The 18,652-nt window shown below is 40.4% G+C and overlaps 1 protein-coding gene and 1 long non-coding RNA gene across 2 annotated transcripts; one reads left to right on the forward strand and one right to left on the reverse strand.

The window, feature by feature from the left end:
* The first annotated feature begins 270 nt into the window (after nucleotides 1-270).
* LOC143136670 (uncharacterized) lies at nucleotides 271-2,448 on the forward strand. The gene is made up of 3 exons (XR_012989394.1): nucleotides 271-358; nucleotides 2,269-2,335; nucleotides 2,419-2,448. It is a non-coding gene; the product is annotated as an uncharacterized LOC143136670 (long non-coding RNA).
* A 4,054-nt stretch (nucleotides 2,449-6,502) lies between these two features.
* On the reverse strand, nucleotides 6,503-16,592 carry LOC143136843 (N-acetyllactosaminide alpha-1,3-galactosyltransferase-like). The gene is made up of 4 exons (XM_076297517.1): nucleotides 16,544-16,592; nucleotides 15,565-15,657; nucleotides 14,067-14,204; nucleotides 6,503-7,199 (listed from the first exon to the last, which is right to left on the reverse strand). Exons 2-4 carry the CDS (start codon nucleotides 15,633-15,635, stop codon nucleotides 6,503-6,505), a joined length of 906 nt encoding a protein of 301 aa, XP_076153632.1. The 5' UTR covers nucleotides 15,636-15,657; nucleotides 16,544-16,592.
* Nucleotides 16,593-18,652: the final 2,060 nt, after the last annotated feature.

Raw genomic sequence — 18,652 nt, forward strand, 5'->3', positions numbered from 1 at the left:
CCTCATCACAGACACACTGGCAACCCAATACAATTGGCTTGGCCGAGGAGGCCAAAAGAAGGCTTTTGCAGCTTTAAAAATCACTGCAGCTATAAGAGGTGTCTGAATGCCACTGCATTGCTGTCATTGTAAAAGAAAAATTAAATACAGTGTGCTTAATAGACACTTTTTGATTCTCCTGGAAATAGTGCATTGTATTTTCAATGATCAAGAACTGTTACCTGTTCAGGTGCTGCGGCAGCGCAAAATATCACTGCCAGCGAGTGCGACAGCCACATTAAGAACTGGCTTAAGTATAGCAGTGACCGCAGTGGAGGAAGGAAGAGGAGAGCTGAAGAACCGCAGAGCCCTGTAATCGGTATGTTACAGACCTGAATAAGAAGAGGGAAATCCAAAGACATAGTGGCAGACATTTAAGTATATGCAATGGGTCATTCCAGGTTAAATCATCTAAGGTTCTTGCTGCACCATCTCATATTTTGTTAAAACATTGTCTTAATCAAGAATGGGTCCCAAAACCAAAAGCCTGTAAAATATTTCTGTTCAAATCCTGTCTTTATCACATTCATATAATTGTCAGTCCTTAGAATTACTTCAGTTTTGTAGCTTGGAATTCACATTATCTAGGAAGCAATGTTTGAGCATTTATGATAAGTATTATTCATGGGCACTACTATTTCGATATATGATGGCGTCAAAATAGCTATTTAGAATCATCAGTGTCTCTACACATGAACTCGAGCATTGAGAACATTGTTCGTGTACACAGTTTACTAAAAAGAAAGGTTTTGGACAACTCACTCCTTGGCTGGCATGATGGCGGCGAGCAGAAAAACTAAGTTTTTAAAAACCTTTCTTTTAGTAAACTCTGTGTACACAAACAATGCTCAAGTTCATGTGTAGAGACACAGATGACTTCGATCAAAGTTTCATGTTGTGTCGAGCCTTCTTGGTGTTTTAAAAATAGCTATTTTGATGCCATCATGTATCAAAATAGTAGTGCCCCTACGATTTCCATTAAAAAAGCCATTTGACCCGAAAACGACGACAAGCTAAAAGTGGCGCTTCGGACGTAGGCTATAATTATGCTTTTAAACTAAAGTTTGACTAGGGTACATTCACAAAAACACCCTAGGATGCATTCTGGCCAGTTACGCTTTAACAGCCCCACTGATTTTCGTGTTCCTAGCCTAGGCTACTCCACCAATTACCAAAAAATGCAACCTCGTTTAATCTTAATGCGCATTTGTTGCAGAGACACCGTGATTTTATATCATCCAAAGCCCAGCTACATTTCTTTGAAAGACAACGATCTTTAAACAAAGCAGGCTACCTACAGTACATAGATGGCAATATCAGTTGTGCTTTAGACTGACAGAAAATACTGAGGCAAAAAGTCCTACCCAAAATAGAAATCTCTCCGATTTTCTATTAGCCTATACATGGCGGTACTCGGGACTTTCAACAACAGTTGCTTATATTTCTGTATTATACCAAAAACATAAATATCTATGTATTTTAATTATTCCAAAGTAGCATAGGCTACAAAATATGTCGAGCTATGTGCTACATTTGAAGAGTTTCAAAACGCCACCATTTTAATGAATTTTCATAAATATTTTTTTTTACATTTTGTTTTCCAAATAATTTCAGTTGAACTGTAACTGGGTGTTGTTATTTGATATATCTTTACTCAATCAAAACAACACAATACACATTAAATAACCTGAATGTTTTAAAAAAAGGAGATAGCGTTTTGGAACCAAACTCTTCATTTCTTCACACAAAAGTAACCAAGTTTAGCTTAGTCTTCTAACCTTATTTTAAGACAATAATTAAAAATCTTACCTTATCACATGTCAAACAGTCACCAAGTGTCCAGTGCCCTAGCTATGGCTAATCCTAGGCCAAACTGACCTAATGTCGCGTGGTTCATGCAAACATCACGTGCATTCATTCTCAGGTAACATTTTGTCGCGTGGCTTTAGTAGGCCTGTGCATGCTGTGCATTTCACGATTGATTGCAATATGAAAATGCTATTTGCAAATGGAGATGCATTTTCAACTAAAAATATAGCCTAGCATGCCTCAATACAACGCAATTCAGATCGTTACAACGTTAAGCGCATTTTCATATAATAGATGGGGACAGTAAACATTTTTTAAAAAATAATAAAAAAAAAACATTCTTACCTCCTAGGCCTAGTTTCAGTGATAACCTCCTAAATGGGCAATCTGTCACTGATGGTTGTCTCCTTTTCTCCACAGCTACTCAGCGCCAGCGTCTGCGTCAATTGGAATTCAGTGATTCGGATTCCAGCGATTCTGACTCCGAGTAAGTAGCACATATGGCAAACCCCACATACTTTGCATTGTTTTGATAAATGGATCGATGAGCAAACTCTTTTGTTTTTCCAGAATAGTTCCATGATCTGGAGGAACCGGAGCAGCCCACCCCCCAATTCCTTGTTGGTGTTTTTTTTTTAACATTTTTTATTAATTTATTTCTTTGTTATTTTTGTTATTGTCAATAAATATTATAAATAATATTAACATTTATAACATATTGCCTGCCTGTCTTGAATTAAGCAACAAGCCCCGAGAGGCCACTGGTTTTAGAACAGCTGTTAGGCATGATGCGCAATTGCGGAAGCAATCATTTCCATATAGGCTTGTAGGCTACTGGAGAACAAGTCATTGCTCATGATAATAAAAGTATAATGTTCATTCATTTTCACGGTATGGACTAGCAATGGAAAATAAAAACAAAATGTTGGCAATTGGTTATAAGCCAACGTTTTGCAATAAACGGATTTTTGTAGGCCTATTGTGACGCACGACGATTTTCTCCGTGCCAACGTCAAAACAACGTTACCCCACCGGACAAAATGAAGTTGGCACAACGTCAGTAAACAACGTCATGCCAACGGATGATATGCCGTTGTGCCAACGTTGTGCCAACGTATGCTTGCTATCTGGGAAGGCTGCTGAAGCGCAGGGGAAGTTTTTTTCCCCCTCGTTTCAGTGATTGGTAGCCTACATCATCTGGGTGATGACTTCGAATATGTGTAGCATTTTTTCCACTCACATACCCAACAACTGCTGAACAACGCCGACACACAGTTTCATCTTATCCACCACTCTTTCGCCTGTACTAACGTTACTGTAACTGAAGTTCAACTTCTCAAACTTGCGATCTTAAAGAGACCAGCGGATCCTCTAACTCTTGTGGGTCTAACCTCAGTGCTGCTAATGACTGACGGACTCGACCGACGACCTGACAAAAAAACACATAGGCGCCAATCAGAGCTTCAGAGCTAAGGCGAGGCTACAGATTAGCGTTAGGTGTCGCTAAAGAACTCCCGTAACTCTCGCTACTTAACAGTAATTGCGCATGGCATTAATTAATCCGCACACGAGTTTTATGTATTTTTATACCGTGTATTCTGCGTGTAAATTCATGCACCGAACCGTGACGCCCGTACCGTTTCGGTTCAATACGAATACATGAACCGTTACACCCCTAGACTCTACTGTAAACAAAATGTACCTCTGGGTATTAATAAAGTAACTTGAACTTGAACTTCAGTTCTATTGAGAACAATGGAACTTCTAAATGAAATGTCAAGAATGAAGTGTGCCACACTCATGTCGGCACCGGTGTGCTTAGCCCTAAACACTCCTGTTACATCTAGTGCCACTCTGAAGAGCTCCACTAAGCGTTGGCATTGAGGCCCACCTTGCAGCCATGCAGAAGACAGAGCAAGCAACCAGGCTGAAAGTAAGTTTCTCACCCATAATAGTGTCTGTAGATTAAAATGGCCCCTTCACTGTACCCAACCTCAATGCGTATTAGGGTGACCATACTCTATTCCATTGCCCAAAGACTTATTATTGATGTTGTCTTTGTTTGTGTCTATGTGAAGCGCTTTGAGTACCCACTGCGCTTTTCCTCCGCCTTCTTCTGACCTCCTTTTTGACAGGTGTTGCATGCAACAGCAACCAGGGCCTGTAAGCCACAACATTGAATGCCTTGTGGCTCTTACCTTGTAGTCTAGCACCCTCCAACACCCAACTCCCCCTGACCAGATATTTTTCTGTTTTGACATGACAGGGTTTTTTGTTGATGTATGTCCTACTTTTTCTCCTTTCACCCTCAATTTTTACAAAAAAAAATGCTGAGGTGTTGGTGTTTTCTTGCCGAGGTGTTGCAGATGGTGCCAAGGCCAACGTGAGAAAAAAAATGAAATTGACATGAAAGTGGATCTACCCCTGTGAATTGAATCTACAGTATTTCAAATGTTTGTTGAATCTGTTGTTGATCTACCTCTGTGAATTGAATCTATTTCAAATGTTGGTGGATCTGCTGTGGATCTACCCCTGTAAATCTGCTTCAAGTATGTTTATTCTTGGACCTTGCTTCACAACTTGAGCAAATTTCATGAAAATCAACCAGATATTTGAAAGAGCTCTTACCAGATACACATGAGAAGTTCCATTATACCACTTGTTCGGCCAATGTGCATCAACAGGTTTTAAACCATGACATGAATGAAAATAAAAGTTGCATGTGCCCACATGAAAAGGTTTTGTGTGAGCACCTAAAACTAAACTTGATTTGTTTCTACTTATGTAAGGGCCTTAAGGGCTTATTACCACTCCAAGATATTATATCAATACAATTTGACTGTGGGCAGAAAATTAGACCACACTAGGATATTCTGCAATATGTTGTCAAATGTAATGGAAATGGCTGTTATTTAAAAATATTGTCCCATTTTTTGTCAAATATAACTTCAGAAATAGAGCTGGAATGCACCACAACACTACATTTCCTTCTATCCGATGTCGGCTGGGCTATTGGTACATCTTCATTAGCATACAGAAATATAAGTGACAGCCTGAAACTAACTTTATTTGAAAAGGTAACATGAAGTCATGCAAAAAGAAAGAGAAGTGGGCTAAGAAACTATATTTAAGGGAATGCCACATAGGCTATTTTTTTTTACTAAAGGCATACTGTACATCAGCTAGATATCGAGTCGAGTTATTCACTGTGTGTATGCACTTTCAATTCTCAATTCAAGAAATCTCACCCCAAGCTTAACTAAAAAGTTGTCTGAGGTGAACAATATGAAGCGAAGGCTGTGGTAGTAGTAGGCCTACTGGCAAACTACTTTCACCCCTGGGTGTAGAATGGAACAATAATATGGTAATTTCAGAGTTTGAACATTTAACAGCATATTCAACTGTACACGGTATCGCAACCTGGTCTTTGTTCACAGTCCTTGCTCCATGAACTGGAAACAAATAAAGTGGAGCAAGCCTTTTCCCCAAACAAAATAAAACTGTTCCAGCCAATCACTGGAAGGGTAGGGTGGGAGTTTGGACAGTTGGTGAGTTTTGTTGATGTTTGGTTTAAATACTGTATCAATCGATGTGACGACATCAAGTAGGCCTATCATTGTACAGTATTGCATAGCCTAGTTGGTATATATGGTACATTTAATTTTCCTTAATCAATTACTGATTTTGCTGGTAGTTTTATGATGACACTGAGATACTGTTTATGAAACTTTTTTCTATGCAGATTTTATTTTTAATGAAGTATTTCATTCCATTTAGTCATGGTTTTTATCAGTTCAGCAACTTGTTCAATATAATAGGCTACACACAGACACCTGAGTCATACATATGAGAGGACAAAGAAACATTGCCCTTGTGGGAGGACATCATTAAGACAATACAGTTGTTACTAAAATAAAATCACATGGCAAAAATGAAAGGATGGCTGAATATTTTAATCGCTAAAACTGTCTTGTTTGTAGTACTTTCTTCCGACACATATCAACTAATTTCTCAACTTGCAGGACAAACTGCCGTTACTATTTCTAAATGGATGGTTGCTACGGCCAAAGGCCAGTCGTTAGTTCTAACGCTATCGCTATTTTACCTAGCCTGCTGTCATCCATCTAGCTAAAAGCCACCTCCGTCATATGCTACAATGTTACTATGTTCTGAACGTTTGCATTTTACAGCTCGGATGCAACGTGACGGTTAATTTAAACTTTACAACGAGTTCGGTGAATTAATATACAAGTGTGATACGGCCAAAAAATGGATCTACTTCATAGGTGTGCAAATAACATACGGTTAATGGTCGTTCTAAATTACGTAGGACAATGGGAAATTCAACCAAGCAGTGGAATAAATTATAATAGAGTGCTAATGTTCACTGGCTGTTTGACTAGGATCACTATCACTGAGTTAAGTTGTTGGCTGTGTTCCTGTAATTTGTTGTTTTGTCTTTGTCTTTTGTCATTTAATCATTCTATGTTTTTTATGTCTCTTAATTATTACTTATTACTTAAGCCTTAACCCTGAGTTGCTTTAGGGAGACTGGCCCTTGTAATAAGGGACATATGTAAGTTGCTTTGGATAAAAGCATCAGGCAAATAAATTAAGCATCAGTATACTGCTGCTTGCATAGGCAGCTCCACCATCAGCTTCCTGTGCCCCTAAGCCGGCCATATTGCTTCTCTTGCCAGAGGAGTCGTGCAATATGGATATCACTGCGATACCCAATGGAGGTATCCCAGCAGTACTCGGGAGACAGCACCTTGCTGGGCTTGTGCTTCCAGAAGTATTTGTTCAGGTGGCTCTCATCGTGCCACACAGCCTCCACCCGATTCTTTTTGTCCTCCATGATGGCGCGGTAGCATGTGTCCGTAATCTGCTTCACGCTCTGCCAGGACCCACCGAACACTGCTGCGTGGTAGTAGAAGTCGCCCTGAGAGTCCGCCATGTAGGCCTGAGACTTGGGGTTTCGGTCGTAGGTCCACATTCTCCTGAAGCGATGGTAGTAGTGCGCGTGGAGGAGGGCCACAGAGTCCCCCAAAGCCTCGGTGCCAAAGCGGCCCCTGAAGACCTGGTCCACGTCCATGCAGAAGACATACTGATGATTATGCTGGATATAGCTGTCGATGGCGTCCCTGATGGATTTCATGCGCATCATTGAGATGTCCTGCCACCGAGAGTGGCGTTTCACAGGCATGAATTTCAGCTCTCGCCCTGATGCCAGTTTTAGGGCCGGAATCTTTCCTGGGACATCTGTAAAGACATAGTAAGTCACAGGAAAACCCACCATAAAGTGGAGCTCCGCCGAGATCAAGAAGTCCTTCAAGTACACATCAAGGTACCTGCCATTTGTCAAAAAGAAAATGATGCAGTTAGAAATCAGGATTAAATTAGTATATGAGTAGCCTACACTCTCACAACTTCTGTTGTTTTTAACACATCTCTTTGTCCAGATAGGGACAACAGTCGTGGGTTACGGGTGGGTCGGGTCAAATTCGCTATAGCAACGTTCTGGGTTAACATTCATGTGCATGCGCGGTAGGCTAAAGTGAGATTTACCCCTTCTGTTCCTCTCTCCTTCACCGTCTCTGTCTCAAATGCACATGAACACCAGAGTTGATTGGATAAAAAAAAAAAAGTGTGTGTGTGGTAGACAGGTGATATTTTTGAGATATGTGCTTCCTAGAGGCATTTTTTAGTAAAAGTTGGGAACAGGACTTTTTAACATAATTAAGGTGTGCTGAATCCAACTAGCCCTGTTCCCAAGCTGAATTTTGAGTTTATGACCATCGAATTAGCATAAACAAAATGGTTGCCAAAATGGCGATTTTGGGCACTTTCATTGGGCGGATGTCATTATACCATGTAAATTAATTCATATTGTTCACAGAAATCTTCCTTGGCCAATAGATCAAGGATACAGGCTGTGAAAAAAAAATCTAGTATTATGCCCATGTTCAGGCCCGGGGTGGGTAATCGGGAGAATCGGGAGAATCCCCGGTGGGCAGCTTCACTTTTGGGCCGGTCGAGGGAAAAAAATATTGACATTTGTCACGTTAGTCTATCTTCTCTTAAAGTAGGCTATACACGTTCCGCATTCTGTGCATGACACCGTTGCCTCTGTATGGGTTGTAGCCTACCATGTGAGGGAGTTCTCCCCTCCCAAAAAGAGTTGGTTGGGTCCATATCGCCCGTCTTTTCCAAAACGTTTTCTCTGATAGCCTACGGATAGCCGGGCCGGCCCTACAGTAGCCATAAGCGTCAGGAAGGATGGATGTAGAAAGAGGCCAGGAGGGATGAAACGGCCAGGTAGAATGCTGCTAAATGTGCCAAGCTTCCAGATTACAGACAAAAGTGGCAACTGGTAAAGAGAGATAGCCTATAGGCAATGATTAGCCTAATGACAATATAATTATTGGGCTAATATTGGACGTTTGTCAAGCTATTCGCAAGCAACATATTAAATTACTTTAAAATTAGCCTTTTGTATCCGATTCATAGACTTTGCAGTATGCAAATATTGATAACAAAACTGAAGCATGATCTGTGTAGGCCTATGCACTAAAAATTGTAGCCTCTGAGCAGCAGATCAACCAGTCGACCACTGAAAATGATGAGCCCGAAATTAGTGATGAGGCCATGACTACAGGGACAAGTATAGAGGATAATTTATAGTTATTTAATGTAAGAGCAATTATGCTACATGATAAACATATATGCATTGTTTGCTCAGAAGAGGGTGTAGTAAAGTAGGCTAAATCACCTAACAACATTATAGCCTACCCATGCAAAAACATAGCCTAAACATTAGTTCAATATGCCTCTTTGTGGGAAGCGTGGGATAGGCTACATTTCAAAGGCTTTCTTTCTTTCTTTCTTTCTGTTTTTGTTAACTTGTGGAATAGTGGAATATTTTTTGTTAACTTCTCAGTTGAAGTGAATTATAACCTTTACACATTTGTTGAACCATGGTAGTAATAAAAACTACAGGATAGTAAAAGCTGAAATGTTGCTTAATTTATCCAATTTCCACCATGGAAAACATGGGCCGGTCTTGGGCCTGAAACTCCCGGGCTGAAAAGTGGCCCCACTCCGGCCCTGCCCATGTTAATTACCTGAAAAAACCTTTGAAAAATGTAATTGTTAAATTTTTATAACTGAGCAGGTATTTGACAAATGAGACTTATGTTTTTTGAGGGTCAAGAAAGATGTGTAGTGATGAAATGTAAAGTTTAAAATTGTGGCCTGGTTAGGTCTTCGGGCTTGAAACCAAAGGATTGCCGGTTCGATCCCCGACCAGTAGAAAAAATGTGGGTGGTGGAAAGGTTGAGCACTAGTCTCCCATGCCCACATCCACGGCTGAAGTGCCCTTGAGCAAGGCACCTAACCCCTCACTGCTCCCCGAGCATCACTGTAGCAAGGCAGCTCACTGCTCCAGGTTAATGTGTGCTTCAGTTTGTGACCTGTGTGTTCACTAATTCACGGATGGGATACATGCAGAGACTAAATTCCTTGTATACCCAAGTATACTTGGCCATAAAACCTGATTTACATTACATTTACATTACATTTACATAATACGAATTGGGTTGGTAATGTATGTAGTCTCGGAGTAAGTTACACGGGCCTTTACCCATTTCGGGAACACTTTACGGTAAGGGTACTTTAATTAATTCATGATTTATGTATTATTTCATTCATTAATATCTAATTAATCATCAGGAATTTATAGGAGTTCATAGTTTGTCATTTGTGACCTCATACATGAACACATTACTAAAGTATTAGATACGGTGGGCACATCATTATGAATTATGATGTATTAACCATGATCATGACTTTATTTTTCTGCCAAAAATGTGGTCATCACTGCTCAAATTCTGATTTGAACATAACTTTGGAGTTTACTACTTTATTTGAGGGGCCACAGACATGATGAATGCATGAGCAATTATCCTAAAATTCATGTAATCATGATGATCATGCTTAAATCATAAATCATAATGATATACCCATCACACCTAATGCTTTAGTTGATGTGTTGTTCATACATGAGGTCATCATGAATGAGAGTATATGAATTCATGTCAAGTACTGATGATTCATAGGCAGTATAGAATGCTTCAAGAGAATTTGCCAGAACAGGAGCACAGAGGATGCCATCTTTACGGCAATTCACTCTGCCCTGTCCCTCCTTGACAATAGCAACACCTATGTGAGAATGCTGTTCATTGACTTCAGTTCAGCATTCAACACCATTATCCCCTCCAAACTGATCACCAAACTCAGTGAACTGGACATCAATACCTCCCCCTGAAACTAGATTCTGGACTTCCTAGCCAAAAGACCGCAGTCTGTTAGATTAGATAACCTCACCCACTCAACCCTCACCCTGAACACTGGTGTGTGCTGAGCTCTCCTTTACTCCCTCTTCACCTACAACTGCATACCTGTACATGGCTCTAACACCATTGTCAAGTTTGCAAACAACACTACTGTGATTGCTCTCATCAGCAACACTAATGAAACAGCCTGCAGGGAGGAGGTCCAGCACCTAACATCGCGGAGCACCGACAACAACCTGGCTCTCAACACCAAGAGGACCAAAGACCTCATTGTGGACTTCAGGAAGTCAAAGGTTAGCACACAAAGCCCCATCCTCATCAACAGGACTGAGGTGGAGCATGTCACCAGTTCATGTTTCTGGGTGTCCACATCTCTGTGGACCTCTCTTGGACCCTCAACACCTCGACCTTGATCAAGAAGGCTCACCAGCATCTCTTCTTCCTGAGGAGACTAAAGAACACAACCTCTCTCCTCAGATCCTGGTGAACTTCTAAACCTCTACCGCTGCACCATTGAGAGCATCCTCACCAACTGTGTCACAGTATGGTATGGCAACTGCTCTGCCTCCGACTGGAAAGGATGGCAGAGGATGGTGAAAACTGCTCAGCGCATCACTGGTTCCTCACACCCCTCCATCAACGCCCCCCCCGGTGCCTCCTTGCCTGTGCCTGTTGAGGTGTCCATGTCGATGGCAACCTTCACAGGGACAACAAGGAGGCGAACATTTTGCCCCGATCCCACCCATAGTATTCTATTTATATTTATAAATGTACACACTTTATTACACTTAAACATAGCAATATTCTACTGATATTTCTACGGTTGTTAGTGATTAGTTCAAAGGAACTCCAATGATTTTAAACTCCAAACATGTGTCCACCCACCACGAAGAAGATGTTTAGTCAGGCCACACTCTTTGTCAAAGAGGACCGTAAACATAGTCAAGAGTATAATAAGGTGATGATAAGGCTAATTAGCATAATACTAGTTTTTTTTGCATTTTTATATTTTTCATAGCCTTTACTTTTTATTTATTGCCCACGGAAGATTTCTGAGATGCACAGATGTGAACAATATTAATTTATTTACATGGTATAATAATGCCCGTCCGAAGAAAGTGCCCAAAATCGCCATTTTGGCAGCCATTTTGTTTATGCTAATTAGATGGTCAAAAACTCAAAATTCTGCTTGGGAACAGGGCTAGTTGGATTCAGCACATGTTAATTATGATAAAAAGTCCTGTTCCCAACTTTTACTAAGAAATGCCTCTACGGTGTTCATTTTAGGACATCCTCAGACTCAGGTGTCAGACTCAGAAAAACATTGGTCATCTTCAGACAAAACTGCCTCAGCGTCAGAAAAACCAGACTCAGGTGTCAGCCTCAGAAAAACATCGGTCATTTTCAGACAAAACTGCCTCAGCTTCAGAAAAACTTCTGTCATCTTCAGACAAAACTGCCTCAGCGTAAGAAAAACCTCTGTCATCCTCAGATAAAACTGCTTCAAACCAAACTGCCTCAGAAAAAGTGGAGTCAGGTCTCAGAAAAAACGCTGTCAGAAAAAGTGGAGTCAGGTCTCAGAAAATCAGGTCTCAGAAAAGTATTAAGTATTAAATAAAGACAAATGTGCTATGCCATGATGTAATACCATATAATACCATTATAAAACGTTAGCAGTTGTCATTGTCATTGCACAACAATAATAGACAGACATAAAGATAGACAGGTACTTGAAATGTAATCCCCAGGGGACAATAACTGCAGCGTTGTTGAATTCATTTGATATGAGATGTTATCTTAACTTATTTAGAGAAATGTGCCTTGTTGTTGGTACCTGCTATTTCATGTATTATCATAATGGTATTATATGGTATTACATAATGACATAGCACATTTGTCTTTATGGGGGTTTGGGAATAATGATGTGATGATAATGATGCAGGTTTCTTACTGGTAGGTAGTGTACAACTGGGAAACGGTTAGCAAAAGTAAGAAATAATGGTCCAGGTGTCGTTCTGGACTTTCGTGGTGGAAAAATGTTTAACCCACTTTTCCCTAGCTCATTGAATGTACCGTAATCCTACGAAAAACAAATTATTTTGCTGTATGTAGTACGTAGCTTACTCCGGTATGTGCCTTACAGCAGCTGCTAATGTTACTAGCGAAGTGAGGTTAGCTAAGTTACATCCATGGATTTCCTGCAATGTGTATACCATTGGATCACTTTCTACCTTTACTTATAATTTCTACATCTAACCAAGCACCAAATATAACATACCAGTGACCAGGCTTGGAATTTCACCATTCTGGGGGCAAGGCCACTTGGCCTTCAGTTGGGCATATTTGGTGGGGGCCACATGGGCACCAAGGCCAAAGTTAAGCACAGCTCATCTTTAAGAAACTCAAATAGCCTAGATGCATGCTTAGCATTTTGTGATCAGGCTACTTTCACAAACTCTTAGTCAGCTGTCCTCTGATTTACCAATATCTAGGCGATATTTGTAACATTTATTTTTTATTTGGCCCGTTATGAAATCATGTGGAACAATTTAAACACATTGTAAAACTTAAAGCCCAAATTTGGAGACATCAATGCATGTCGAAATTGACTGCAAATTCAAAACTGGATTACTCTGGAACGGCTAACTGTACAGGGGACTGCTTTACACCTTTATGTTCGGTAAGGTCTGCTGTTTATTCTGATATGTGGTTTGTCATGTGTTAAAAGAAGGGTTCGTAAAGTATTCCACCGAGATGAATGGGTAGGGAGATCATGGACGCAAAACCTTCAGTAGAATGTATGATTAAATTGAATTATATTATTTACTTTTCTCGCGAAACGTTCAACACAGCAACAGCGTTTTTTCTGAGACCTGATTTTCTGAGACCTGACTCCACTTTTTCTGACAGCGTTTTTTCTGAGACCTGACTCCACTTTTTCTGAGGCAGTTTGGTTTGAAGCAGTTTTATCTGAGGATGACAGAGGTTTTTCTTACGCTGAGGCAGTTTTGTCTGAAAATGACAGATGTTTTTCTGAGTCTGACACCTGAGTCTGGTTTTTCTAACGCTGAGGCAGTTTTGTCTGAAGATGACAGAGGTTTTTCTGACGCTGAGGCAGTTTTGTCTGAAGATGACCGATGTTTTTCTGAGTCTGACACCTGAGTCTGAGGATGTCCTAAAATGAACACCGTACTCTAGACCCTTATACAAGGACTTTTTCTTGAAATAGCACTTGTCTATGGGGGGGGTGTTGTTAGGCTACTTTGTTTTAGACAAGGCTACATTGTCTGCATTTATTTATTTTTTAGCCTACATGCATGTCTTGTAAAATAAACTAACATTATCACATGATATTGATGCAACCACGTTACTTATCGTTAAAATTATGAATATGCGGGTCGGGTCAGGTTCGGGTAGATGTTAAACGCATATATTGTCGGGTCGGGTCTGGCGGGCCAGATTGGACCTCCAAAATGGGTCGAGCAGGCACGGGTTATAAAAAAAACCTAACCCGCGCATCACTACTATGTACACTCTTAATATAAATGTGATGAAAATAACACAACTTGTTTTCTTGTTTTTTTTTTTTTTTTTAACATATCTCTATGTCCAGATTTTTAACACATTAATTTAAATAGTGTACTAAATTCAACTACACCCTGTTTACACATCCTGTGAACTCTGCGCATGTTATAGTGTGTGCAGGATGCATTGCACATTTGTTTTGTTAGCATATTATTTACCAACATTGTCATGTCAAACAAACAGGGTGAATTTATAAGAACAACTCACACCATATGATAAAAAAAAACAAATGAAGAAGTAGCAAAAACACACACGCACAGCTTAAATTGTATCATTTACCTGCCCACAGCAAATACAGTCAAGGCCACCGAGGTATGGTCTTTTGTATGGGTCCGATCATAAACTTCTGGGTTGAACATCCCATCCCAGATGATGGGTGCACCCCAGTAAGTGCAGGTCTGAACGTCAGTTCTAGACCTAGGAAAAGACAGAGATGTCTTTTGAGGCAGGGTTTTCTAGAAGAGTTTGTCTTACACACATTGTGTTTTTCAAAGAATTAGAAAGATTAGAATGACTTATTTGGCTTATTTGATTTACACACAGAGAAATGTCACCCTGTCTCTGAGCAGTAGCACTAGGCTATGACCAGTGAGCAAGGAGAACACACACACACACACACACACAGACACACACTACGAACAGTGAGCAGGCGCACACACACAGACAGACAACCACCACAAACAGTGCCAGGTTAGTGGTTGAGTGCAATGTTTCATTTTGCAGGGCATTTTTGCATTTTTTGGTGTGGTGAATTTTGTGTGTGCATGTTTGTGAACTGTTTTGAGTTGTAAAAAAATGAGACCTACTTTCAGATAGTGTGTTCTTGTAAAAAAACGAATGTTAACAATGTACAATAACATGTTTAAGAGGTAATCTGTACTCTGCTGTGCAAAGGCACTTCCACAAAATTGTTTAAAGAGGCCTTTTGAATTCTGCTCATTTTCACTATTCATATTCTACTGAAATACATTTATGTGCTTAAAAGTTCCAAACACACAAGAACAGTAAGAGCGGCAGCAGTAGCATCAAACAATTTGAGTTGGTTTAACTTTGAAAGCGTAATGTGAGTGTAGACTGTTCGTGTTACTTGGGAGTGAGATATAACTTCTTTTGAATTATTATGAGCGTTGTGTTACGCTGTACCACTGCTGCTTCATTATTTCCAATGTGATCCCCATCTCACTCGCTCAGGCTTATCCCTGTGAGCTTTGTAACTCTGCAGACCATTTACATCAATACACAGGAGTAAGATAATATAAGATAGACTTTGACCCGGGGAAATTATCTTGGAATGGGAAAACTAAAAAATGATATGGCCTGAAAAATTTAACTTTCCATGGCCCAGCTTCAGAGAGTAAAAGTCAGACCACATATTTGTTCCAACCATTCAGTTAAGCGGCTGATTCTAATTAATTAGCACAACTCCTAAGCCAGATAAGTAATTAGTGAAATCACCTGTGTTAAGTGCACAGGTAGAAGAACCAATGCATGGTAGAACTTCTATTTCTGTCAGACTTTTAACGTTACACCTCTGCTTCATTGCACATGTAATCCTAATAAGTGCTTTAGTGTATCTCTGTTTAACATGTACAGTGTCTGATTCACGTAAAATGTACATTTTCACATACACAGGAACAGTGTTAACTTCCTTGTGCTGTAGTTAAGGGATTTTACTCTGGCCAATCAGCAACCAAACTTATTTAACATTACACAACATGATGTAGGACACAACATGTTTATGATATCTCATGTATTGGCTGAACCATCATCCACCTACCCAAAGTTAAGATCTTTGTCCCCAGCATTGTCCAGCTTCATGTCTGCATGGGATAACTCACATTTACCCATAGGAATCAAGCCCTCAAGGAACCTAAATCCAAACACAGATTATCATAAAAAGCAAATTAAACATGTTGGTAAAATATGGCATATCAAAGTGAGACACAAGATCCAGTCATGGAGAAGTACAATCAAGATGCAGAGTTTAATTTGGCTGTAGGAGAGAGGCACACACACACAATGCACTCCAGAATATGTGTATCTGGCTTGACACAGAATTATCCAGGGTTACAGTAACAGCAAAGGATATATAATCATAATAGTAGTAACAGTGGCAGAGTCTGTAGACATTCAGGCTACCCTAATCATTGATGCCAAAGACATTTGACGCAAACCAAATAACAAGAAGTGATGTCAACCCTTGCGTCTTACATTATGGTTGGGACAGACAGGGTCATGAAGTAGGAGTTTAGTGTCAAAGTGACTTACTAATGAGAAATGCAGAACATTAAACCACATATTGGAATATTGGACCTAATGAATATGGAAGTTTTTGTCTGAACTCACAAAGGAAACACATTTCATTGTTTTATCACTAAGTATTTTCAATAAGTAATTTTATTTGTATAGCAGGTGTAAAATTAGAAACATGCCATTCCCTGTATCTTAGAAACATGCCATTTCCTGTAGACCCACCAAAAGAAAGCCAAACCTTTGCATGTGCAATAAGTTAACAATATAATATAAGATAATAAGTGAAATAATATTTTTGCTGTTTATAACATGTTGTTTTCATTTAAGGCTATGGACTGGATTATCTTGTTTGTGACTGATTCGGTCTATATCTCTATTGCTCCCTGTAATGTACATCTAAAAACACATGTAATGGAACAGTCATTATGAAACTGAGAGTGAGACATGGTGTTTCACTCTCATACAGACAGGGTGTTTCAGCTGATAGAAAATTGACAGCTTACCTTATAGAGTATGGTATGTGGTAGACAAAGAAAAGTGTAGGTAGGCTTAGCACCAAGACTTTTTTATGAGAGCAGATGTTCCTGAGGGGTATAAAAAGGAGTGATGAACAAATGCATCTTACTGTATTGCCTACACAAAATTTAAAAAATAATGAATCAAAATCCTTTTACTGTATGTGAGAGAATAAAGTATTGTACACTGAGTTTCTCAGTCCCTTCTTTGGTCAATTTTGTAAATCATCCTTATTAATTCTTAAAAAAGGATGCAAATGAAAACAAAAAAAGAGCTAGTTATTAGACCAGCCAAAATGATACACTTGCTTTAGAGTCTGACTGGGTCTACTGTAAGTTTGACAATCTTTTCTGAATGAAAAATGAATAGCCTTTATAAAATACTGGATACAACTAAGTTGAAACACGTAGGCAATCAGTATTTAATAAAGGCTCTTAATTTTTTTTTATAACGGAGTGCCTCAGTTCTTTAGTGTTTTCATTGATGACCTAGATGGCCATTTTGATAAGCACCCTGTAGCTCCATTTTCCACTCGCAGATCAATGTGGCTTCTTGCGATGGAGAAAAAGCATTGGTTTTTAGACGGGCTTGTGGTTATATTTTCGTCAACGCTCTGTTAGTACGTCATAAGCAGAACTGTGCTTTGTGCACCTATATTAATATTAATTTGTTTTTATTAATTAATTAATATTAATTAATATAACAATTTGATGTTGTTTAAGTAATTTATAAATGGTGCACTGCCACTTTAAGAGCATTGTCTACACGGTATTCATAATATTTTGCCAGCTCCATTCAAACTATGGCTATAGTCCACAACTCTAACATTGTTTGTGCCACATTTATAGCACAATATTAATAACCTCCACATTGACCCCATCAATGTGGACTGGTAGCAGAGTGGGCTTAGACCTGCGGAAATCCACCACCATCTCCTTGGTCTTTGAAGTGTTGAGTTGAAGATGATTGAGTTTGCACCATTGCACAAAGTCCTCCACCAGGCTCCTGTACTCCTCCTCCTGCCCGTTCCTGATACACCCAACAATTGCAGTATCATCAGAAAACATCTGCATGTGGCATGACTCGGTGTTGTAGCAGAAGTCAGATGTGTACAGGGTGAACAGGACTGGAGAGAGCACAGTTCCCTGTGGTGCTCCGGTGCTGCTGATCACAGTGTCAGAGAGACAGTTCTTCCGTCTGACGAACTGTGGTCGCTCGGTCAGGTAATCTGTAATCCAGGTTACCAGGTGAGCATCCACACCCATCTGCAAGAGCTTGTCTCCCAATCTGAGGGGTTGGATGGTGTTAAAAGCACTTGAGAAATCAAAGAACATGATTCTCACAGCACTTTTCCCCTTGTCTAGGTGGGAATGTGTCCTGTATAGAAGATAAGTGATGGCATCGTCCACGCCCACTTTCTCCTGGTATGCAAACTGTAACGGGTCTATTGCATGGCGTACCTGGGGTCTGAGCATACCTAAGACCAATCGCTCCATTGTCTTCATCACATGTGATGTAAGAGCTACAGGTCTGTAGTCATTAAGCTCACTAGGGTGTGGCTTCTTAGGGACAGGGGTGAGACATGATGTCTTCCACAGTGTTGGAACTTGTCCAAGGCGTAGGCTCAAATTGAAGATGTGCTTCAGAGGCTCCCCCAGTTCAGCAGCACAGGCCTTGAGTAGCCTTGGACACAGTCTGTCAGGACCCGCTGCTTTATTGCTGCGCAGTTTCTTTAGTTGGGCTGTCACTTGATCTGTTGTAATGGTGAGGGGTGTAAGGGGAGAGGAGGGGGAGGGGTGCATCTGGGATCTGTGTGTCTGAAGGCTGTTGACTGAAGTCATTGTCACCTCATTGTTCGTGATTGCCATGTGGGGGAGGGGTGCAAAATCCAGTGATGGTGTGGGTACGATAGCCTGTGATAATGGAGGTGAGTGTTGCACTGGTATTGAGGGGGTGTGGGGGTGGGGGCTGGGGGATGGTGGACAGACCACCGCCATTGGAGCTGGAGCAGGGCAGTCAAACCTGTTGTAGAAGTGGTTCAACTGGTTCACCCTGTCCAGGTCCCCCTCCACAGAGCTGCTGTTCTTCTTCAGGCC

Source organism: Alosa pseudoharengus, unplaced genomic scaffold (genome assembly GCF_046254945.1).
Source record: "Alosa pseudoharengus isolate Yale_2024_CS ecotype anadromous, Long Island Sound unplaced genomic scaffold, YU_APseudo_1.1 YU_APseudo_1.1_scf_20, whole genome shotgun sequence".
In the NCBI taxonomy this organism is placed as follows: domain Eukaryota; kingdom Metazoa; phylum Chordata; class Actinopteri; order Clupeiformes; family Clupeidae; genus Alosa; species Alosa pseudoharengus.

Coding starts and splice junctions, on each gene's coding strand:
- LOC143136843 (XM_076297517.1), bottom strand. CDS start 15,635: ATGGGTAAATGTGAGTTATCCCATGCAGACATGAAGCTGGACAATGCT. Junction 14,205..15,564: donor GACAAAGATCTTAACTTTGG/GTAGGTGGATGA, acceptor GTCTTTTCCTAG/GTCTAGAACTGACGTTCAGA. Junction 7,200..14,066: donor ACTGTATTTGCTGTGGGCAG/GTAAATGATACA, acceptor GACAAATGGCAG/GTACCTTGATGTGTACTTGA.